The 26,198-nt window shown below is 36.8% G+C and overlaps 2 protein-coding genes across 3 annotated transcripts in view; one reads left to right on the top strand and one right to left on the bottom strand.

The window, feature by feature from the left end:
- LOC128986603 (amyloid-beta-like protein) overlaps positions 1 to 26,198 on the bottom strand; it is a 264,303-nt gene that overhangs the window by 203,094 nt on the left and 35,011 nt on the right. The window lies entirely within an intron of this gene.
- On the top strand, positions 4,598 to 6,537 carry LOC128986604 (uncharacterized). Its single transcript, XM_054407052.1, has 2 exons — positions 4,598 to 5,539; positions 6,290 to 6,537. Exon 1 carries the CDS (start codon positions 4,623 to 4,625, stop codon positions 5,115 to 5,117), a length of 495 nt encoding a protein of 164 aa, XP_054263027.1. The 5' UTR covers positions 4,598 to 4,622; the 3' UTR covers positions 5,118 to 5,539; positions 6,290 to 6,537.

The raw sequence follows: 26,198 nt of genomic DNA, 5'->3' as shown, positions 1-26,198 counted from the left end.
TGAAGGGGTGACACCTGCCTTGTCCTATCACTTAATAACTATAACTTTTTGTTGGCCTATCAGATTCAACATTTAACTTTTTAATTGAAATTTTCGTGAGCGAAGCCACGACGGGTTCGCTAGTTTGGTTATAATTTTACATTTGGTTTTGAAATAGTTTATGTTGAGTTATTTTAAAAATAATTTTGGTGAGAGGTTCAGTCGGTAGCACGGTGGACTATGAGTGAATGGCTGCGACATCGTGGGTTATGGCTACACAATATGTTTTACCATTCACTTTTTGGTTTGGACAATGCCATCCATATGACCTAGCGAAGGTAATTGATTTCATTTTTAAAATAGTTTAATGGCTTATTCACAGAGTGGACTACATACCATAAGACCGTTTTTTAAAGTAGCCGTTTCAGTGCAGTTCTTAGAATTGAAAAGATTCTCATAACAGCATTTTACTTTCATAACAGCGTAGTTTTACTCATAAGAACACGGAATGAGGTTGAAGGATTGAGAGAGATGTAAAATTGTAATGATTCGAACATCAAAACAGCTTTTCAAGCCAATTTAATTGTTGAGTGGTGCAATTAGTGTTTGATACAGTGTTTCGTTGCATCACTGTGAGTGGCAATGAGAGGTTATAGACAAAAACATAACCTCTTTTAGAAGTTATGGTAATCAAAACACTGTCGTAGGTAAAGTAGTGTACGCACCCGTAGTGTTTGTGGTATTAATACTGTAAGTGTAACATAAAAGATATGCAAGTTTACAACAAACAATTGTTCTTTCAGTTAGGCTTGCTCACAAAATTGCCGTATTCGACTAAAATCAGTAATTTACATCAGCGAACTCTGTCGGTGGGTCAATGCAATTAACTAAATGTTCATTCTAAAACTGACTATAAAGGTTTTACAAACAAGCCCAAGCCCCATGTGGACATCCACAATGTAAAGAGGCCGTCAACTTCCGAACATATTCCAACAGCTACATTTGATGACGTCATGTTTCCGTGTGATAGACACAGCAGTATGTTGATTGTTGTATGACGTAACCAGGAGCAGTCAGACAACAGGCGTGTCGTAGGAGTGGCACTGACTCAGATAATACCTCAGCATCTCAACGTTATCTTCTGCTGTAAAAGGAGGCGCGGTAACACTACATAGTTACACTCATAGATGCGTTTTAAACTAAACTGTATTAAGCTTCCACAACGTAAATTACTGCCAATACGCTGTATTTTCTGTTGGCTGGGTTTTTACTCAATGTTTTATTGGTTTCGGCTCAGGAATGGATCAGATTCAAAGTCTAGAAATGTCGTACACTTTTTTACTACTCGTGATGGTAACTGTTCGGTGTATACCGTAAACAGCTGGGGAGCGAGCTGGTTTAGTGGTTGGAGCACGGGACTTAGGTCCAAGAGGTCCCCGGTTCAAATCCCGCCAAATCACCAATGGATTTTATCTAAGTGATAATGCCACAACCCCTAGGCCTAGCCATGTTCAACAATTATACAATACTCCATGAGTACTAAAAGATCCCATGGTGTCAACGAATAGTGGGAGTTTTAAGTGTTTTTCAACAGTTAATATTAAATCGTATTCTCTGACAATAAATTATGTTTTACTTCTATAACCCTATAAGACTTCACTCTACTTCGAATAGATGGAATATCAATTACTATTTATTTAAGGGCACCTTAATATTCATCCCTCTCGAGATTTTGTTTCATAATAACGTAAAGCACATAACTAAATAGGGAATATCAACATGAAACATCTCTAAAATGGACTATACTGTTTGAGATAAGCAGCAAGTTGTTCGGTTCAATATTAACACAAAGGGTGTTTAACTTGAAGAGTTTATACAGTCTTAGAAGGTGTTGTGGATTCAATAACAGTAGTTTGCAATATTAGTTTGTTGGACTATTAATTACAATAACAACGGACGGCAGACTATGAGCTATGGAGCCATACATTATGTTCATGGAACCGCAAAGTACTGTGTGCATAGTTAATAATTCATAAATTCGTTTGTTGTAACCATTAGTTGGGCAACTAAAATGTTTTCGACTTTAATCTTTTGTTTGACATACTGGTTTCACTAATTTCAAAGGACAATGCAAAGGTTGTTAAGTATTCTCTGTAATTTTCGGGGGAATGAAACCTTTTAGTGTGGCAATAATCGACCAGGGTGATAATATAATAATTTCATACACGTTATTAAAATCAGGGTCCATAACGTGGTTATACTTAGAGTAGGCCTAGACTAAAATATAACCACTTTGGAAACCAGAAAAAGATTAAGGCTTCAAAATATCAGTGAGTTTTTAGCAAATTTCCCATATAGGGAATACGCTATTACCGTAGTACTCATGGTAAGACCTGGACCCTGGACCGATTTACTTTTTAGCGAATTTCCCATATAGGGAATAAGCTATTACCGTAGTACTCACGGTAAGACCTGGACCCGGGACCGATTTTTTTTTCGTTTCGAGGTCCCTAGAGGTCAAAAACACCATCCGTTCAAATTCATATATATATATATATATATGTGAGTCCGTTAGCGCGATAACTCGAGCAAAAATGATCCGATTTTGATGAAATTTGGTACAAACGTGTAAACCTACGTTTATTCGAACGAGTTCGCGAACCAGCATGATCGGACCATGGGAACGGGGGTTTATAGGGGCTTTTATGGGGTAAAAATGGGTTTTTCCCATTTTTGACCCAAAAAACATAAAATTTTGCAATTTCTTTCGAAACTATTTTGTAGAGCTTAAAAAAACAAATAATTCAGTATATTGAAGCGTTGTAATGCGCCTAATGGTTACGGGGAAAATTCCAAAAAATTGTAGGCCTAAATTTAAAATTCCCATGTTATTCTTATGGAGAATAAGTAAACTGTTGTAGTTTGCTTGTTTATAAACATATTTTGCCCAAATTTGGAAAATGTTTTTATTTATTACTAACTATTAACATTTTACATAAAAAACACTTTTACCCTCCCTGTTGCAGCAAACCTAAGTATGTTTTAAACTGATTCTATTTAAATAGGGAATAAATGTGATATTTTTAAGGAGGCATTTTAGTGTAAATCCATTCAGGGAAATGGAAATTCGCTTAGTCTGCAGGTTTTCTGCGGCGGGGGTATTTGTTTTTGAGGTCCCTAGAGGCCAAAAACAACATTCGTTCAAATTCATATATGCATATATTTATATATGTCTCCGTTAGCACGATAACCCGAGCAAAAATGGTCTGATTTTGATGAAATTTGGTATAAACTTGTAAACGTACTTTTTTTTGAACGAGTTCACGAACCAGCATGATCGGACTGCGAGAACGGGTATTTATGTGAGGGCTAGGGGTAAAAATTTGGTTTTCCCATTTTTTACCCTAAAAACAAAAGAATTAACAAACTCTTACCAAACCAAATTATAGAGCTTAATAAAAACAAATAATTTAGTAAATTGAAGTGTTCCTATGCGCCTATTGGTTACGGAGAAAATTCCAAATTATAGTAAATTTAAAATTCCCATGTTATTTTTATGGAGTATAAGTAAACTGTTGTAGTTTGCTTGTTTATGAACATATTGTGATCAAATTTGGAAAATGCATTGATTTCATACTAAACTATTAACAATACTGTGTCGTGACTAGACAGCCCTAGGGTAGGGAGCGGCTGCTCTAGTACTGGCCTTGGGCGGAGGTGACAATCACCAATCCGGCCAAGGCCCAGATAGCTAATGTTACCGCCAACTGTTACAGGTATGTGTGCAGCTGTGACAGGACTGAGCTGGAGACGATGAGGGGTCCTACCCCGAAAGGGTCCAGTCTTGGATATTAGCAGGCGTAGTGAGTGGGTCACGGTTCGGCTGCTAAACTGCTAACTTTTTTGCTTTTCTTGTTTTAGTAATGGCTGAAAGTAAACGAACGGAATCATTACCCCAGGTGGGTACCTGCTCAAGCGGGGAATCCCACTCCTCCTTTTTGGAGGACAAGCCCATGGATTCTGGGGAGGGCAACGATCAGCTTTCCTTTAACAATGATAATGTTACTGTGCAGAACACCGCTATGGAGACGGAACCTGGGGAGATCCTGGACTCGCCAGAGGTCTTCTCGAGAAGTTCCTTAACAGCAAGAACTCCACCCAATTCATCTACTGATGTGCTTGAGCTTTGCCACAGGTTAGATGCAGACCTGAATAAGCCACTAAACACCAGCAGTGCTGGCGACTCTCCATCTCTGGCGGATGTTTCGTCCGACTCTGAGATCACTTTTACAGTTATGACCAAAACTGAGTACAATATGTCTGTTAGAGAAAAGAAAAAGGCTGAGGGCACGTGGATCCCTAACAGACAGTGGAGAAGGAGGAAGCGAGAGTCCTTGAGTTCTCCTGGGGAAGGTTCAGGCGTATCACCGATGCGTAGAACCGGATCCGATAGTAACCCTGGGTCGTCTCAAAATCCTCCTTCTAAGAGAAATAAAAACTCTAATCAATCAGCAGATGGACTCGTTGCGGGAAAGGCCAGCTACAGAGATCAGCTTGTGGGTCACAAGTTGGCAGTAGCTCCAGCGGCCTATCGCGATGCGAGATTCTCTGTTGAGGAATGTGATTTGTTGCAGGACAAACTGATGGAGTTGGTGTTTGGTGATGACGGCGCCAACATTCCTCATCAGTTTGAAAAAATTTACCATGAGAAGGGTGCTCTTGTCGTAACTTGTGGTAATTCTGAAACAACTGACTGGCTAAAGAGGGTGGCACCGAAGCTGGCGCTGGGAAGTGAGGGGAGTATGGAGGTCATTGTAGCAGACTATAAGGATCTGTTGCGCACGACCAAAGTGCTCCTACGCACTGACAGGCGCTTGGCCAAGGTCGAAGCCTCTAAAGTGTTTGTTCAGATTGAGCGACAAAATCCTGGTGTCACGACAAAGGACTGGCGCGTCATTGGTGGGAAGAGGAAGGATGATCATCAGATTCTTGTTCTTGCTATTGATGAAATGAATGCGCAGGTTCTGAAAGATCGTGGCTGGATTATCTATCTGGGTCTGGGGAAAATACAGCTCAGAGTTATCTCTGGTGCTCCCTCTGATGACTCAGGTCCTTCAAGCGAACCTACAACACAGTAAGGCTGCCACGGCTGTGTTCTGTCTGAGCACGGTTAAGCAGTCCTTAGATTATGCCTTGATTCAAGAACCCTGGATCAATAATTTTAGAATTGCGGGGATGGGAACTATAAAGGGTAGCATCTTCTCTGCATCTGTACCACACCCTAGAACTTGCATTTGGGTTAAAGAGGGGCTAAAATGTAATCCAGTTCTAGAGCTTTGTTCGAGGGACGTAACAGTAATTAAGACTGTATGTACTAAATCCAACATAAATCTGCTGCTGGCCTCTGTTTACATGCCACAGGGCGACGATGGACTGCTCCCATCGGCCGAGGTCAGAAGATTGGTCGACCTCGCACACGAGTCTGGATCTGAACTCGTGATAGGCTGCGACTCCAATGCCCATAATACGGCCTGGGGATGCAGGGACACTAACAACCGAGGTAGGTCACTTCTAGAATACATAGCTTCTTGCGGCCTACTTGTTGCAAATGTAGGCTCAGAACCAACTTTTTTAAGCAGGATAGGCCAATCAGTAATTGATCTTACCCTGTGTTCGGCGGGTATGGCTGACAGGATTATTGACTGGTCAGTGTCCCTTGAGCCATCCCTGTCTGATCATAGGCACATTGTCTTCGGGTTGGGGAATTTCTGCGGCGAGGTTCGCTTATTCAGGAGCCCAGTTAAAACCGACTGGGCATCCTTCAGAGCTGATCTTCGGGGCAGAATTGCCTCGAACCTGAACACATCTCCTATTAACACAGTTGATGCGCTTGACGAGGCGGCAGATCGTCTAACTAGGTGCATAGTTACATCCTTTGAGGATAATTGTCCTTTGAGCAAGGGAAAGAGCAACAGGGCTAGTTGGTGGGGTCCTGAACTTGCCTCTCTTAGGAAGAGAGTAAGGGCCCAATTTAGGCGAGCAAAGATAACCAATAATTGGGATACATACCATACAACTCTCACAGAATATAACCATGCAGTACGTAAGGCCAAAAGGCTCTCATGGAAAAATTTTTGTGGAAATTTAGAGAGTATCAAGGATACTTCTAGAATACATAAGGTACTTGTTAGAGACAGACATGTTACTTTGGGTGCCGTTGAGGGACCGGATGGTGTAATGGCTTTTGAACCTACCGAAATACTAAAGGTTATGGTAAAAACTCATTTCCCTGGTTGTATTGTTTCTGAAGTGCAGCAGGAGGAGGTGAGTCCAGAGCGGCCTAACCTGGGCCGTCGTGCCACTCATTCTATGTGGAGCACTGCTTGCCGCATAGTCACCTTCAGCAAGGTAAGATGGGCTGTTGGCTTATTACGACCCTTCAAATCGCCGGGTCCTGATGAGGTAAGACCTGTTTGTTTGCAGGAGGGTCTTGATACAATTATACACCCACTCTGTAAACTTTTCAGAGCCAGCTTAGCGTTAGGACACATTCCCTTAGGGTGGTGTAATTCGCGTATCGCATTTTTTCCTAAACCAGGAAGGGATAGTTACACTGACCCTAAGTCATTCAGACCCATTTCTCTATCTTCTTTCTTTCTTAAGATCCTAGAGAAGTTGGTCTCAAGATATATGATGGATACAGCTCTTAGGACACATCCTTTACATATTAATCAGCATGCGTATGTCTCAGGAAGATCATGCGAGACTGCGTTGCACCAACTTGTAAGCAAGATTGAGAAAGCTCTAGAGAGCAGTGAAGTGGCCCTGGGTGCCTTTCTCGATATTCAAGGTGCTTTTGACAATACTGGTACTCCAGCGATTCTTAATGCGGTGAGAGCAAGAGGTTTTCACGGTATAATATGTAGATGGATTGAATCCTTGCTTCTCAGTAGGAAGGTTAGGCTCTCACTCCACAATGATACGATCGAGGCAAGAACTACTCGAGGATGTCCTCAGGGGGGGGGTTCTTTCTCCTCTACTTTGGAATTTGGTAGCAGACGACCTTATAAGGACCCTCAATGAAAGTGGGGTTTTCGCCTTAGGTTATGCTGATGATGTTGCAATCCTTGTGGTTGGAAAGTTCCACGGAACCATAACTGACCTTATGAATAGAGCTTTAAGGGTAGTGGACCGTTGGTGCCAGGATGTTGGGCTCTCTATAAATCCCAGGAAAGTTGTAATGGTACCCTTCACAAGAAGGAGGAAACTGGACGGGATCGGCCCACTAAGACTGCAGGGTACTGTAATAGAGCTGCAGAATCAGGTGAAGTATCTTGGTGTAATTTTGGACAGATCACTTCACTGGGGACCACACCTTCAAAAAGTCATTGAGCGTGGCAAATGGTCCCTTATGGCATGCAGGCGGATGGTAAGTGGCACATGGGGGTTACAGCCTAAACTTATGCACTGGCTGTATGTATCTGTTGTTCGACCCGCCCTTACATATGGTTCGCTTGTGTGGTGGCCAAAGATGGAATCAACTATTGCTGTCAAAGCTTTAGCAGGAGTTCAGAGGCTTGCTCTTATTATGATAACTGGGGCAGTAAGTAGCTGTCCTGGAGCGGCACTTGACTGTCTGCTTGACATGCTACCTATTGACATTTACATTAAGGTGGTAGCAAGTAAAACAGCCCAACGCCTTAGATACGAAAACTTATGGATAGCCTCAGGGAACAATAAAGGGCACTCTAAAATTGTTCAGGTGGTACATAATGATGAATTGGACTTACCTTCAGATCACATGTCCAAAAAATACTCCTTTGGAAAGCCTTTCAAAGTACTAATACCAGATAGGAAGGATTGGTCTGGCGGAAAAGGACCCATACCCACAGGTGACTTAGAATGCTATACTGATGGTTCTAAGATCAAAAATGGGGGCACTGGAGCAGGTGTGCATTGGATGAATGGAGGCACTGGTATTTGTCTTCCAATGGGGGTGTACCCAACTGTCTTTCAAGCGGAGGTCACTGCCATTCTAGTTTGTGCTCAAGAACATCTTAACAAAGATATCAGAGACAAAACAATCAATATCTTTACTGATAGTCAAGCGACCTTAAAAGCATTAAACTCTTACGAATTCAACTCCAGGCTCGTGTGGGATTGTCTTGCTTCTGTGTCTGAGTTGGGTAGGAGAAATGACCTTACGCTTTGCTGGGTACCAGGACACTCAGGCATTGAAGGAAATGAAGCTGCAGACAGATTGGCAAATACTGCCTCTGCGACATCATTGTTAGGCCCGCAACCCTTCTGTGGCATCTCACGAAACAGTGTATGTTCTGCGATTGCGTCATGGGCCAAGGAAAAGCATCGCAAACGCTGGGTCGATGTTCCCCTTCTTAGGGTCAGCAAGCTTACTCTGTTTAGGCCTTCCAAAAAGGTTGCCTGTGACCTCTTGAGACTAGACAGACGAAGAATTAAATTAATTGTTGAACTGATAACTGGTCATGGAAGATTCAGGAAACATCTACAACGGATGGGCTTATATGATGGTGAACCGATCTGTAGGTACTGTGATAGGTCAGAAGAGACAGCTGATCACTTACTCTTTGATTGTATTGAGCTCTCTGACGCTAGATCGATAACTCTTGGAAATATGGCTAGAGGTAGATTTCTTCCTGAGGATGAACTAATTGGGAAGCTACAGGCATTCATTGGGCGCCTCAACTTGTAGGTCAACAAGAAAGCAATTAAGTATCTGGGGTGCGCAATAATTCGATTTCGGATGAAGTGCTTTAAGGTCTCGACCTGCCCCTGTCAGATAAGATAAGATAAGATGGACCCGGGACCGATTTTTTTTTCGTTTCGAGGTCCCTAGAGGTCAAAAACACCATCCGTTCAAATTCATATATATATATATATATATATATATATATATATGTGTGTGAGTCCGTTAGCGCGATAACTCGAGCAAAAATGATCCGATTTTGATGAAATTTGGTACAAACGTGTAAACCTACGTTTATTCGAACGAGTTCGCGAACCAGCATGATCGGACCATGGGAACGGGGGTTTATAGGGGCTTTTATGGGGTAAAAATGGGTTTTTCCCATTTTTGACCCAAAAAACATAAAATTTTGCAATTTCTTTCGAAACTATTTTGTAGAGCTTAAAAAAACAAATAATCAGTATATTGAAGCGTTGTAATGCGCCTAATGGTTACGGGGAAAATTCCAAAAAATTGTAGGCCTAAATTTAAAATTCCCATGTTATTCTTATGGAGAATAAGTAAACTGTTGTAGTTTGCTTGTTTATAAACATATTTTGCCCAAATTTGGAAAATGTTTTTATTTATTACTAACTATTAACATTTTACATAAAAAACACTTTTACCCTCCCTGTTGCAGCAAACCTAAGTATGTTTTAAACTGATTCTATTTAAATAGGGAATAAATGTGATATTTTTAAGGAGGCATTTTAGTGTAAATCCATTCAGGGAAATGGAAATTCGCTTAGTCTGCAGGTTTTCTGCGGCGGGGGTATTTGTTTTTGAGGTCCCTAGAGGCCAAAAACAACATTCGTTCAAATTCATATATGCATATATTTATATATGTCTCCGTTAGCACGATAACCCGAGCAAAAATGGTCTGATTTTGATGAAATTTGGTATAAACTTGTAAACGTACTTTTTTTTGAACGAGTTCACGAACCAGCATGATCAGACTGCGAGAACGGGTATTTATGTGAGGGCTAGGGGTAAAAATTTGGTTTTCCCATTTTTTACCCTAAAAACAAAAGAATTAGCAAACTCTTACCAAACCAAATTATAGAGCTTAATAAAAACAAATAATTTAGTATATTGAAGTGTTCCTATGCGCCTATTGGTTACGGAGAAAATTCCAAATTATAGTAAATTTAAAATTCCCATGTTATTTTTATAAAGTATAAGTAAACTGTTGTAGTTTGCTTGTTTATGAACATATTGTGATCAAATTTGGAAAATGCATTGATTTCATACTAAACTATTAACAATTTACAAAAAACAAGCAAGCCAAAGTACTCGTTAAACTAATGCTATTTAAATAGGGAATAAATGTGATATTTTTAGGAGACATTTTCATGTAAATCCTATCAAGCTTAAATGGAAATTCGCTTAGTCTGCAGGTTTGCTGCGGCGGGGGTATTAATGCTCGATCTTATTCCTTTCACAGTTTCGAATCGTTCGTTTCAAACCAACACGAAAGTGAAACATTTGTCACCTATAAGCATAATGCACAAAGACCTTTTATGGTTATAATCCACAATTTTGAATAACTATACCTCAAGTCACACAATAACGGGTAAAAAATGAATGAATGCATAAAAAGCGATCAATCAAATTGACACTTGCAATTGACAGTGAGCAGCACCAATTAAGCCTACTCGTACATTGGCCATGTGATCGACTGCACCAGACACACTTTTATTCCAAGACACGTCAGTCTTCAGTCTACAGCTCCGGTAAGTGTTTCGTGTTTGTCTTTGAAAGTTTGTGTTTTAATAATCCAGCCAATAAGTGTTGCCTTTCCATAAGAGAGTGATTGTTTAAGCGTCGTTGTGAGTGAGCGTAGTGTTCATTTGTGCAAGTGTTGCATCTTTCAACGAATCTCGCTACGAACATATCCTAGAAGCCAAAATACATTGAAACAAGAATATTCCTAAGTAGTCATCCGAATCTAAAAAACGTCTTTGATTGTCCCAATGAGAATTAAATAGAATTGCCTCAAGATATACCAATCCATAGTGGTTCTTAGAAATCTCGTTAAGAAGTTTCCTTAGGAATCTTACGACAAAGTACTGTACCAACAGAAATCTCAATACATCACCCTAGGATTCTTACTCTGAAATCAATTAATATTAGACAACTTTGCTGTGAACTAGGTGTGTCTTTTTTCCAGTAGAAACTGTGTTGAGTTCTGTGTGAATCTTAGAAGAAACTGGCTCATAATCTCTACAAATAAATCTTTAACTCCGTCAAGGCCTTCATGACTACCAGCAACGTGGCGGTCTTCGCCAACCCCTTGTTCAGCCCAAGCGACGACTCTCCAGACTTCGCCCTCAGACCTGTGTCCATCTATACCGACGTAAATCTGCTCATCGACCAAGACATGCCGCCGCCGCCGCCGCCGCGTGAGACCGACTACAACGTAAACACCGATAAATTTATGAACTTTGGGAAGATGTTTCTCCTCATTCTAGTATTTGGATGCATTGCGTATGTTGGGCTAAGGTATTTTAATTTATATTAATGAGTTATAAGTGATATGATGTTATAATGTACTGTAGTTACCTTTTCCCATATTGAAAGTATGCTTTGATGCTTAGTTAAATATACAAGACAATGTTAGAGATAAGAAGACAATAGATCGAAATCAATTTATCACTACCATTATGTTAAAGAGTTTGTCTTGAAAACGAACACACCCCACAATGAAATGATAGACAATGAATTGATAGATCTGTGACTAGTTTCAACTACAGCAACGATTCTACTGCTCTTAGCGTTACTGTAATGTCAACATTCTATAACCTCTCTTGATTTTAGATATTATTTTATAATTGAGACGATTTACAAAATATATAATTCACGATAAACTGAAGGCTCTTTCAATTGGGTATTATTAAAACCGTGTTATAAACACACAAATTATTATTCCTAAAGACAAGCTCTGTCAGTTCATCCCTGTCAACTATCCAAAACAAAGTTTAACTTAAAGCGATGATAAGTTGTTCCCTGGTTATTAAATTATTAGTCAAAAAGACAACTTAACTTTGAAAAAAATACTAATTTACAATACCCGTCAATCACTCGTAACTGACACTAAAAATAAGTATTATGTTACTTTACAATGTATTTTAAGATATGATTAAGGGAGCCAATATTTTATTTCATATTACTCTGTGTTATAACAAAGTTTATCATTACTGATACCACCAGTGTTCAACTCATGTAAATATTGTCGTAAACCATGTTACAAGTAATATGATACAGACTGCAGTATCAAGCCACTGGGAGTTCTACCCCAGTTGCCATGGCACCAGTTTTACTACCTCCTCCCAACCCACCATCTTCTCTCACCATTATTTTATTTCAATACTTTTTATTCGACCATTCCTGTTTAACCTTGTAATAAATGGTGTTTAAAATAAAACCCCTAAACGCCTGATTAAGGATAGTGATGTCACCTGCATTTGTTTATTTGAAACTGATTAAAAATAAAAAATCAATTACATCATTAATCTATACGTATTTGTTGTTAATTGCTTTCTATCACGATACTGTGTTACTTAAGTTTGTTATTTAAAATGACCTACCGGATGGTAAAACATATTGTATAGCCTAATCAACATAACGACAAAATATAGATAAGACTATTTCTTGGTTCTAAATTCTTTTAGATCACTTGGACCCTATTTCATAATAAAAGTCTAGATGTTCTTTACTAAAGCCTAGAAATCCTTCCCCTTTAGCTTGTCAGAACTAAAATAGTACGTTTACAACAAATTCACCTTATTTTTAATAAGCTTCAAACTCACATTTTTTGATCCCATTACTGTACAAATATCTGAAAATTCTTTGTCCAATCAAAAGGGACATATCTATAGGTACAATAGTTATAATATTTTTATTGTTTTAAATTAACTTGGTATATATAAAATTGTTATTAACCTCAATATTTCAGGCACTACAAACTTTACTAGGCTATTGTGAAGATTAAGGAAGTACATTATAAACTGCAAACAACCAAAAAATAGAATGTATAAGGAATTTGATGTGACAAGTGTATTAAGTAGGCGGCTTCAACACTACAGGATTAAGCTTAGCTAGGCCTACTCAACACACACTGGGTTACCCTTCTTCAATTATGTCACAACATGAGTTTGCTTGTAGGTTTATGATTTGGCCATGTTTTAAATAGAAAATGTGTAAGAGGAAACACTTCAGTTCTATAGGTACAACAGATGGTTAGCACAATTAACAAAGCAGTACTCAAAGAAATTCTTTGGACAAACGTATAGCATATATTAACCATTAAAGTTAAGTAAAATATTTATTTTTCAACCTTAAAAGTAGTTAAAATTCAAAACTAACAAGATCACAGACTTACAGACTTTACCACAAGTCCAGCACTGAATCTTAGCCAACCAACCTGTAACAAAATATCAAAAATTAGTCCAACAATTACAACGTACACACTACGTTCTTTCAAAGTGAAAAATACTTGTTAGCGAAAAGACTAAAAGCGATGTCGGATAAATAACAAGTAACGCCCTTTAGCTTGTTACAGCTTGTCCAAACGCGCCAATTATTCTCTCACGCCCCGGTAACCAACTGTAAGGGAAATAAAGTCACAGTCGATGCTCAAAGACTTACTACATCCAGGTTAAAAGCTTTGCTTTTGCATTATGTACTTCGGTAACCAATGTACATTTAGATTTTATGGCTAACTTATTACATTCGATGCCGCTTTTTATCAGAATTCTCAAGTGAATGTCGTTGAACTTGTCATAGGTTGAACAAACATAAAAACGCCTAATTATGAGTAAAAATGTGTATGTATTTTAAGCATAAACTTTACTTGATTTAATGCAGTAGATAAACTTGACAAGTATTTTAAATATGTTCTTACTAGTTGGATTTCTTTGAAAAATGTTTTCACTGTAGCGTATGTAATTTATTTGTGCCAATTAATTCATGCAAAACATTTACTATTCATCTTGAAATTCAAGTATTTCACTTTTAGAAGTTGTATTTCATTAATTAATTACAACTAGAAACCAATTATAATTTAACTACTTATTCAATTTAGCATTGTCTGGGTATTTTGTGAGAAATTTATGTTTTCCTAAAATGAGATAAAACAACAACCCGTAAATAGTAGACATTTCGACACAACATTTCTCAATGTTTACTGAAAAAGGTACAGATTTAAAATTCCCATAAGTGCCATTCAAACAGAACTCAATTAAATTTAGTTATATACAACGGTAAGGCAATTATCCAACAACAATTAATTTGCCCATACGACTTCCCTCTATTTACATCCTTGGGTGCTAGGATCAAGTCCAGACCTGTTTCGCACATTACTTCTAGAATTCGTGCATGAGGTTCGTGCATAAAACAAATAGGTGTTTGGCGGGATTCAAACCCTGATCTTGTGGACCAAAGCCCTACTCTACCCCTAGACCAGTTCACTCCTTAAGGAATTGTACACTTTCTACTAAGCATCGAGCACAAGGCACTCCAAATGTTATTTTACACCCTTTGTGCAAAGCCTACACACATAAAACTTAACAACATAATTAGATTTTCACCCACTACTAAGCCATCGCTGTTTCCCCATGCAGGGGGGGGGGGTTGGAGCTTACCACAGTCTGATTGGGGACAAAATTGGGCACAAGGGGTTGTGGGTCAGAGCAAATGGGATCTGGCCAATAGTGCTTAAATGTAATTAGGAAAATTGATTGTATTGTCGAATTGGCCCCAGTTTTAAACACAATCATTTGTTAGTTAACAACAGCCGCTTGAACTAAATTGAGCTGTATTGTTAAAACAACATCAGACGGACTTGTTTGAGGTAAGAGGCTACTGAAGCGGAGAATATTGGGGAGGTTGTTTGCACAAGTGTGTGAAATTATTCACACATTGCTAACTATATGTTTGGACTATGATAGATACATGTACTGGATTTAAAGATTGTCAAAATGTATATAATAAAATTAGTACAGTACTGTATTATTTAATCTTATGTGATACTTGTCTAAGAATTAGTTTTCAGATTAAATATGTATTCAGAGATAGGCTAGTATTTATCATAACAATTAAACACCTTTTTATCAAAACTGTAAGCCGTATAAACTCAGAGGCCACAGAAATTATAGTAAAATTAATTATAAACTCATCTTATTAATAAACTCGTTTCTTGACTGCGGTGCCATGGGCTATCAATTATTGGTGAAACTAAATTTAGGTAGTCGTTAGTAACAAAACCAGGGTTTCAACCGTTTCTTTCTAAACCACTTAAAGAATTGAAAAACAACACAACTAAACGTAAAAGACAAATAAATAATTTAAATCGCTCATCACCTTTATAAACATTTCAAACCCCTATATGACTGTTCTTAAATCTGTTGAATGCATCAACATACATCTACAGATCTATAGGTAAAAAACACCAAAAATCTTGTCCAACCCATGTTGATCACCTTTCAAATTAAAGTGAGAACAGTTGAAGCGATCAAAGAATCAAACGAGAGTTAGTTTCAGTCGGGTCAGCACTCGGCAGGGTTGATTCAACCTCCGTCCCTTGATTGCGAACCATCCTCTGACTGACGAGAAATCAAACAACGGATCGTGAAACAAACGTTTCCACGAGAGTTCGGGGTTTGATTACTTTACAAAAGTCTAATTACTCAAAGGTTTCGGGTTAATCTGAAGAATTTGTGATGCAGACTCACTGATACAAACCGATAGATGTTTTTTTTATATTATTAATTTAATTAATTACTGCACTAGAAAACTGTGAGTTTGAATAAGTGTTGATACTGAAACATAGTAATTTAAACAAGCTTGAACCTTAAACGTGGCGTTGGCAAGTATTTTAGTAATGTATTTACATTCAATGGTTAAGCATATAGTTACGTTACACAACACAAATATGAAGACCATTACAGTTCAAGTGAATTTAGCAAGTCTGTTGAGAAGCATTGTGGAAAAACCATCTGTGCATTCATATAAAAGCACCGACATGTCACTGTACTTCAACAAGTCAAACATTCATTTGTCAATTGCTCAGTATGACACTGAATATCCATCCAGAACGATTTATCTAAAAAATGTTGGTAAAACCAAATACGGTCGAAACAAAAATATTTTTCCCACAGATACATGTAAAAGAGGCCTTTAACACAAAAGGGGGTAGATTTTGAAACAATTGTTGTCCAAAAGACGCTTTATCATGCTCCAGTTAGCAGTGTTTGGACTACAACTGATGTATACTTCGATGATGCATTATGCAGAATCTCCACATCTACATAGCAAACTGTACCAGCGATGTTTACCCGGAACGTTTGCACGCAAATCTTACATTACTTGCAGCCACGTCGCAGTTTAGCTGCAAACATTTTATCTTGGAAAACAACAAAAACCAAGATTTGTTCGTCACACAAAGGGAATTTTCTTAAAATTATTACGTTAATTTATCGGAGTATACTTAAAATGATGAGTTGACAAAGCATACGGGGGAGTATCCCATTTTTTTTCTCCTACAATATTTTAATAAAATAATGTTAAGTTAGTTTTTTTTCTATTGGGAACAAATCCTAAAAAGGTTTGTCTGTGTATGAGGAAAATCATAGTGAAAATTAGCTGTTAGAGTAATTCGATTACGAAACTGTTTTTGAGCTTATAGTTCAAGAAAACCGGTAATGAAAAATCTCACACGTTCCAAAAACATATTAACATGGTTCAAAGCCAAACTGAGAAAAACTAATTGATTACATGAACTGTTGTAAAATAAATAGAACGAGCAGATCAAAATAATTTTAACTTGTGATTTCAGAAACTATACAACAAGTATAACATACCGACCCATTACCTTTTGCAGGACTCAAGTCTTTCATTGGCCACAGCACACTAATCAAACATTATTACTTAATATTATTACTGCAATTTCAATACTTTGAGTTAAACTACAGATTTATTTCCAAGTAATTATTTATGCAATTCCCTTAGTCCTATTGTGTATATTTTTATAAAAGTTACAATTTTGGTAACTATTAATGAAACCCCATTCTCGTAACAATCTGGTAGGAGTTTTTCGTAATACCCAAAGCTTGGCATGAAACATGACGTCATAACGGCTAGCGCCCTGAATGGCCTGGTAATGTACAACAATGAGGGCACACAAAGCGTTAAGGCTATATGGGCGCTACGTTGCAGCAGTATCAAGCCCGACCAATACATCATGTGGCCCTGATGTGGACGCTATTTTCAAATGGCACATCAGTTTTCTTATAAAACAACCAGAAACCTACCACTCGCAATGTTGATTGCTACAGAGTGTAAAAGCAAAAAGTTGTATATTATTTTTTCACGACTGGTAAAGCGTATTTAATATTTTTATTGATCGTCACTGAAATTAAATATTTTGGAAGTGGTATTCAAAATCTGAAGGTAAAAATTGCCAAACAAGTGAGTATATGAAACTTCAAGTTTGGTACTCCCAAACATTAGAAGAAGTTCGTGAAGAACCTCAAAATAATCATATTCATCAAAAGGTACATTTAATAGTTTTTAGTTTAGTTAACAATAGCTTAGTTGATTTTTATCATTTGTCAAAAAAGTCTGTCCAAAATACAAATTATATTCAGCACTTTTATTTACTTTACCTGTTTAAAGTATGATTTTTAAGTATGAACATCATTTCAACCAATATAAATATCACTTTCAACAAGCTGTATGACTTTTGAAAAATGTAAAACAAATTAAGCCAGTTTAATAAGAATTTCATTAAAATTATAAAACACAAATAATACGTAATAGAACTATTTATTGCAGCTTAAGTCGTTTTACGGGAAGTATTGTGCATGGGCATTCAGACATGACGATTTTGAACATATAGTGGTTTCTGGAGACCCAAACACATTCCATAAACATAAAATTAATAAAATAACAATAAAATGTATTGTTCGTTTTAAAATCCACAACATATTTCTAACCGGGTACACTACAGTTATAGCTACTCCTACTTAGGGTAAATTGGCAGAAAGGTGTCTTCAATTGACGTGACTATGCCTTTGAAGGATTTGCCTGTGGTTCGCCTTTGTGAATAATTTACCTTCATTATATCAATATAAAAAGGTTCTTATCGCTCCTTTGCGGTTCCGCCTGACGATTTGCCTTTTCCAGCATTTCAAGCAGATTTATAAAGCGAATTTGACACTGCGGTATGGTAAATCGGTGGATTCGTGCTTTTTCATTTTGACGATTAAAGTATTTATTAATGCATAATCAAAGTAGGTAATCACATTGACTATTGAATACTGTATTGATAGTCAAAGGTAATAGTTAAATAGTCTTTTTTGTTTGCAGTATCTTAGGCAAAAGCATTTTTAAATGTATAAGTAAGTAGCTGATAGAACATGTAACAATCAATTGACCAAACATGGCATCCCTCACAGTAGTAGAAAACAAACCTAAATGACTATAAAAATCTATGAAATAAAATATTAATTGCACAAAACTAACTGTTAGCTATGACAATATCCTAATATATTTGCACACTTGAAACTATTCAGTTATGCCATTGGCTTTATATCCACACTGTAGATATAAAGTCAATAGTTATGCATACACAATGTAAATGACCATTGATTATTATTCTGAACAGCTTATATTAAGAGCCATAAACGCATCTACATAGTTATAATTCAAAAACCGATTCTATCATAACAATAATCATGATAGTACATTACACACAGCCTCCCTGCAGGGTAGAGGACGGGGGGGGGGGAGGGGGTAGGGCAGTTGCAGTGAATATAAAGTTAACAGAGCACAGCAGCCCTCCGGGACCAGCAACTGTTCTAACTTGGCTGAAAGGTTTTTGGGACCGAACCAGAATGAATAAAACACTACACTTGGCTCTAGTTTACAGCCGGCGATTGCCGGTACAGCCACAGTGACTGTAAATCTCAACACTCACTTACTGTGTTAACACATTTACAGAGCAACCGACTGTTTGGTTAGGTCTTTATTTACTTAATGTTGCGCTCTAGTTTCCTTTCTATAACTTTCTACAAACCAAACCAAAACATGTATTAAACAAATGTTGACGATTTGTGTGATGTATTGCATCACTTAAGATTGTAAAATAAGTAACATGTACATCGTATAGAGACAGTTTAGTTAAATAGTAGTTTACGCAACGATTGCATAAGTAATGCTTAATGTTGCACGGTTTAGGTAAACAATATTTACGCGAGTTGCGTACAATACTTTACCTAACTCGCCATGTTAAACTTCCCTATCCCAAGCGTGATGTATACAACTTCCTCACTTCACGAGTGATGTAAAGTTGAAAAAACTCACTCATTCGGTGAGGTAATGAAACCCATTTAAATAACATTGAGTGCTTAACTTAAAAAATATACCTCTATGGAGTCAACGACATTCAACGCTAGAAATCAGCTGTGCGCTTGATTTTTATTGTTATGCTTTGAAGAATTTTCCTAACCTAGCTTTTGTTTGTAAATGAACGTTACTGTTAGAAGATGAGTGAAATGGATGGCGGGTTAGGTAAATAGCTATTGCCTACGACAGTGTTTTAATTACAAAAAAAATCACTAGTCATAACTTCTGAGAGAGTATTTTCGTTTATAACCTCTCATTGCCGCTGACAGTGATTTACCTAAGCCGTTTCAGTTCAGTTCTTAGAACTAAGAGGTTTCACATAAAAGCATTGTGTACTTTCATAACAGCATAGTTTTACTCATAACAACACGGGTAACGGACCAATGAGGTTCAAGGATTCAGAGAGAATTAGTAAAATTGTAATGATTGGAACTTCAACTAATCAGCTGTTCAGGCTAATTTAATTGTTGAGTGGTGCAATTAGTGTTAGCACATCTCTTTAACTGTCAACCTTGAAATCTGAACTAATGTAGTTGGCTGAATAAACGAATAACACAAATTATTTTACAATTTAGATGCCCTTTTACGCCAACAGTTTCCTATGTATCTGTAACATTAGCACGAACCTGTTTAACAATGATGAAAGGGTTTTAAAACAACTCTGACCAAAATGTGTATAACAGCACCAACACATACAATGCTAATGAAGAAGTTATTTATGAACAATCACTAACATGGTTATAACAACGCCAACACACACAGTGCTAATGAAGATATAATTTGTAAATAAATAAACCAAACGCCACCATTTTATCAATATTTAATCAAACTCCCACAACTATGCCTTGGGTTAAATTTATTAAATTTTTACCAAATACGACAAGAGGAAGAGCACTGTGGGTCTGTGGGACCGCACACATGGCCCATATAACGGCAGCACGCAGGAATGTTCTGCTGATATTGATTGCTGCAGGCTGAGCGCAGTGCCACGGGCCTTGCTAAATGGATATCACTCTGCTTCTCCCACACTATCAACATCCCGTAAACATCCACCGATAGGTACCTAGTACACTGTGAAACATAGTAGTTTTCATCCTGTAGTAGATTTGTGTGTTTGTGTAACAGTCAAAACCATGGTTTTGTTACAACTGTATTTAACACGACCTTTTGTAAACATCACATTAATTAGGGTGACCTACTGACTAATGGAATCTTTCAAGATTCGATATCGCTTGGAATCAAACCAGGGATTTTCATCTTTGAAGCCTAGAACTAAAAAAACGCGGGTGGAAAAATATACGGACCATTTATGCGGAGGTTGAGATACGAAAGAACAGAGAGCTGAGGAATATTTAAACACCCAGATATGCGTGGAGAGAAGATACATTAGATTTTAAAAATGTATTCCAATGAGTACCACAAATATTGACTATTTGGAGGACCAAGAAATGAAAGACTTCTCCAGACTGGGATCAACATTAGCAGATGCAAGGAATGGGAGGCCAAAATCATATATAAGGTTTCAGTGGCCACTGAGGTAAAATTAGGTACGGTAAGTGATAATATGCAATTAAAGGTGGTATGTAGCTGATGTACTTTAAACCAGTGTGTGAATCGTCCACCAATCTCACTTCAAGGCTTTTCAAATCGATACAATTTCTGTTTTATTGTATTATTGTCGGATTTAAAATGCATATCGTAGAGGCCCGATTATATACCGGATGAAAGAAATAGATGGTCAAGTGGTATTAGTTTAAAGGATGATTTCCCTATTAAAACTGCCAGAACTTTTCTTTATGCGTGTAACCTAGCAGTTCTGAATTATATTCAGTTTTAATCGACTAGGCCTACTTGATTCCTGTACGTAGGGCTAACAGCTAGTCAAGAACTATTTTATCATATTTTGTTTCAGAAGCCAGAAATTTCACGCTACACATAACCAGGTGATTAATGTGTACAGGTTATTTTAGATATTTTACCTAACCCGCCATGTTAAACTTCCCTATCCCAAGCGTGATGTATACAACTTCCTTACTTCTCGAGTGATGTAAAGTATCAAAAACTCACTCGGTGATGTAAAGAAACCCATTTAAATAACACTGAGTGCTTAACTTAAAAAATATACCTCTATGGAACCAACGACGTTCAACGCTAGAAATCAGCTGTGTGCTTGAATGTTATTGTTATGCTTTAAAGTATTTTCCTAACCTAGCTTTTGTTTGTAAAAGAACGTTACTGTTAGAAGATGAGTGAAATGGATAATGAAATATATTGTACATAAACCTATGTATATTGTCGGGTCAGGTAAAATCTTGTACGTTACACGTTACGCAAGAGCGTGTTTACATCACTTAGGTGAATTATACAACTCGCTTCCGCTCGTTGCACAACATTCACTTGCGTGATGTAAAAACGCTCTTACTACACTTGTAATGTAAATAGCTATTACTTCACTTTGAAATAAAATACACTACTGATATAATTTTATAGAGATGCAAGTGTAGAGATACACAGCTTATTGAACTAATGCTACAATGTCTGATGTAGACCTGCAATGCTTTTCTTATAAAAATCTAAAACCAACAGTAGATCATACCTCTTTTAAACATCAAGATTACATACCAAGGTCAAGAGAATCCCAAAAAAAGTGTCTATGTGTAGTAGAAATGCAGGGCATAAAACAAATTTTCAAGTTCAATCAATAATAATAATTATGTCGATATCACTACCGTATGTACTGTATGTATAGGCAACACATATAAATTATATGTATTATGGCTATATAGTTAACTGTAATAGATGCTAATTTACATTGTAAAGCTAATTTAGTTATCGTATTAATCATTCTTATAATAAAAAATATAATATAGCAAAAATGTTCCTTTTACATAGCTGCAAAGGACAAATTAACTCTGGTTTTGTTGAATTAAGTTGCAACTATCGATTTAAGATTGGTTTATGCAAAGACAGTCAAATAAGTTCAAATATTCCCAAAACTCTTCATTCAAGAAGCAGGGTAATGAAGGAACTCGGCACGTTAAGACGCTTAATGCAAAAAGTTTGAAAGGTGAACATCCAACGCCTCACAGGGGGTTTAAACCTCCCCAACCCATGATATGGAACATGGAGTTTAAATTCCAACTCCATCGTCAAATCGGGGAGTTTAGAACACTCCATTGGAGTGAAAATTTTCCCTAAATGCCATTTCACTAAATAAACAATACTATGCCTACAACATTAAAGTTGTTACTACAAGTTTTTTTACATGTTTCTTTTCACAAAAGAATTTAATTTCATATAGGTTACACATCTGGATCAGGTATGTAAATACGATTTATCATACAGTGTTTATCACAATATTAGTTCAAAAAGTGTAACAAAACTTGGACCATCGAAACCAAAGCCTGTTTCTGCATGGAGGGAATTCAACAGTCTAAATTGTGCAGTCAATTAAATTATTTGTCAATTGGGCAAATAGTTATTAAAAACATTGGCATGTCCCTTTGATTGCATGTAAAATAAGCAATATCGAGTCACCAAAATTGCTTTAGCTATTGACTACAATGCTTTATGACTCCCTAAACAAACTTATTATATTAATGGCAAAATTCAATTGCCGGAATTTTTTTATATAGTGTAAACGTTTTAAATATGGCTAACATGTTCACAGCTTGTTTTATTATTGTTGTTGCTTTTTCAATCAATCGAAAACAAAATCGGCAGGAAGAAGGGAAACAAAAATTCCCCTGGTCAGTTACAGATTAGGTACAGCATTAACAAAATTATAAGAAACCGCCATCCCACACAATATAGTTAAACCAAATTAAAATTAAATTGTGATCTCCTCAATCAGAAGCATCTGGTGGAAAAGTTTAATTTAAATGACAGCCTTGTAATTTAAACACTTGTCAGTTTTGAGAGACTAAGTTGCGGGAACAGTTAACCGAGTTTTAAATAGACTTCAACACTCTTTCACTGAATTACTCTTTGTTTTTCCTAGTTATTGAGACATTGTGCAAAGTTGTTGCTTTATAAAATATTTACGGAGAAACAATTTTATGTCACAAATCTAACAGCCGAAAACATTAATTTTCTATTCATGGAAAATAGATGTCTGTGTTATACAACGACGTTTTATGCTCATTTTGTAGCTTTATGAGTTAAAAAAACACAAAAATACAAAATAGAAACTGGTCAAGGTTTTCAGTAGATAATAAATTGTTATACGAATCTGTCACCCAATGTATTTGATTCTAGTTATTCTACACTTTTATATGATCTTCCAATGTGATTTTTAAACAAGGTGATATTTGTTATTGACTCGATTTATAAAAAAAACTTAAACTTTTAAATTTTAACACTAACTAGAAAATAACAAATATACTTAAAGACTAGGTAACATAATGATATTTTTTTTCTTTTTATAAACAAAAACACTGGTTCCAAGAAAAGTATTTTATGAAAACACATTCCGGTGAAGTGATAGAATAACCAAGATGAAAGGAAGTGGGGGAGAATTTCCATTTCCTACTAGTTATATAAAATGAGAAACAGCAAACAGACAAATCCTTAAGCCTTTTGTTGCATTCGAGATTGACAGCCCGCTTCGTCACTACTTTTTGAACGGATTCATTATTTTAAACAAAAAAACTAATAAAATATTTGACAGCTTAAAAATGAAGATTATAAAACCAAATGGCGGAAAAAGATTTTAAAACTGAACTAATATTTAATTATTTGTATTAAACATTAAAAAAGAGCTATACACATCTTTACAAACAGACTACCGGTACTATTTTAATTGGAACATACAAAAAAATTTAGCAATCGCTTGCAAAAAAACTATTATGTGTATGTGTGGTTTAGTTGAGGACCTATTAACTATTGACTAATCAAACATACTATTATAGCCTTTTAGCTATTTGCTTGGTTAAAAATTACCCCCGGACCGGCTATTTTTTTATGTCTTAATACTTTACCGGTTTAAGTAACAAATGACTATCTCCAAATTGAACGCATACAAATTTTGTCGAACTTTTATTATTGCTTGATTTATGATAATCAATTTCATTTATTGATAGACTTAGCTAGCTTGAAATGCGATTTTAAGACAATAAACGTGACGGTTTCTTCTCTAAATAACAATTTTACAAACAACATTTAACCAAATATTAATTTGCATCACCCACAATTTATTCTCCCTGAAATATCTCGCAATCCAGACAATCGTTTATCTTCGGCACCTCCGATAGTTTTTCCACTATGTTGAGAAAATCACAAAATGGTCGCCTGAATGATTCTGCCATTATTTCCACGACCTGCACAAATTTGGAGGGAACTGACAAATGAGGTCCCGTCTGACACCGGCTCCCCGGCCGCTCCATCAATCTTGGCCACTCGAAACAACGGTGAAAAAGTTGCAAACATTAGCTTTAGAGTGGTCTAGACAGGGATCGCCTCAGGTTTTATTAAAATAGTCTGTTTTACAGACACATTTTCAAAGAAAGTGGATTACTGTTTCAAGACCACGGGTTATGGAAGGAGAATTATCAGTTACCAATAAGAGATTGTTTTCTCAAAATAAAACGGGGAAAGTCAATTTCCTTGACTGTTTTTATATTTCACTTTATATTTACTGATTGGTGTTGAATGGTTTTAATCTTGGTGAGGGGGGTGTGTTGATCCCCTCATATCGACAACAATGACTGCACAACTTCAGTTATAGGTCATTACATTAATGAATATAAACCATTTATGATTGCAACACAGGAAATCAAGGACACTCTAGCCATTTTTTGTAATTTGCCATCACTTACAAGATACGTACAAACTAGAGCTGAAAATAGTACCCAAGATAAATTTCTAAAGGCATTGAGCTTTTGATTATTTTTTTAAGGTAAAGACCAAAAACTATGAAGATATAATTTTCCGTTTGCATTACCAATTCAACCAGATAAACTTAGGCTAGTGATAAATTACACCACCACATGCTTGATTTTTCTCTTGCTGACGTCATAACGTATTTATTAATACTACGACAGAAAAAATATCAACTATGTTCACTACTTTAAAGGGCCTAATGAAGTAAACAAGACTGTAACTGCCCTGCAATTAATATATTTCACCAAACGACCAATACATCGATGGGAATCGAATTGAAACCAATGAGGAATGATGTAGGGACATGAAAGTTTGAAGTAAACAAGACAGTAACTGCCCTGCAATTAATATATTTCACACAACGACCAATACATCGATGGGAATCGAATTGAAACCGATGAGGAATGATGTAGGGACATGAAAGTTTGAAGTAAATAAGACAGTAACTGCCCTGCAATTAATATATTTCACACAACGACCAATACATCGATGGGATTCGAATTGAAACCAATGAGGAATGATGTAGGGACATGAAAGTTTGAAGTAAATAGGACAGTAACTGCCCTGCAATTAATATATTTCACACAACGACCAATACATTGATGGGAATCGAATTGAAACCAATGAGGAAAGATGTAGGGACATGAAAGTTTGAAGTAAACAAGACAGTAACTGCCCTGCAATTAATATATTTCACACAACGACCAATACATCGATGGGAATCGAATTGAAACCAATGAGGAATGATGTAGGGACATGAAAGTTTGAAGTAGACAAGACAGTAACTGTCCTGCAATTAATATATTTCACACAACGACCAATACATCGATGGGAATCGAATTGAAACCGATGAGGAATGATGTAGGGACATGAAGGTTTGAAGTAAACAAGACAGTAACTGCCCTACAATTAATATATTTCACACAACGACCATCGATGGGAATCGAATTGAAACCAATGAGTAATGATGTAGGGACATGAAAGTTTGAAGTAGACAAGACAGTAACTGCCCTGCAATTAATATATTTCACACGACGACCAATACATCGATGGGAATCGAATTGAAACCAATGAGTAATGATGTAGGGACATGAAAGTTTGAAGTAGACAAGACAGTAACTGCCCTGCAATTAATATATTTCACACGACGACCAATACATCGATGGGAATC

This window comes from Macrosteles quadrilineatus, unplaced genomic scaffold (genome assembly GCF_028750875.1).
Source record: "Macrosteles quadrilineatus isolate MER2022 unplaced genomic scaffold, UCM_ALF_1.0 Scaffold_2__2_contigs__length_208266976, whole genome shotgun sequence".
Taxonomy (NCBI): Eukaryota; Metazoa; Arthropoda; class Insecta; order Hemiptera; family Cicadellidae; genus Macrosteles; species Macrosteles quadrilineatus.
The sequence above is the reverse complement of the archived record's forward strand: the minus strand, read 5'-3'. Positions and strand labels throughout refer to the sequence as shown.

Bases quoted from the DNA above. Each gene is read 5' to 3' on its own strand.
- LOC128986604 (XM_054407052.1), top strand. From the start codon at position 4,623: ATGGAGTTGGTGTTTGGTGATGACGGCGCCAACATTCCTCATCAGTTT.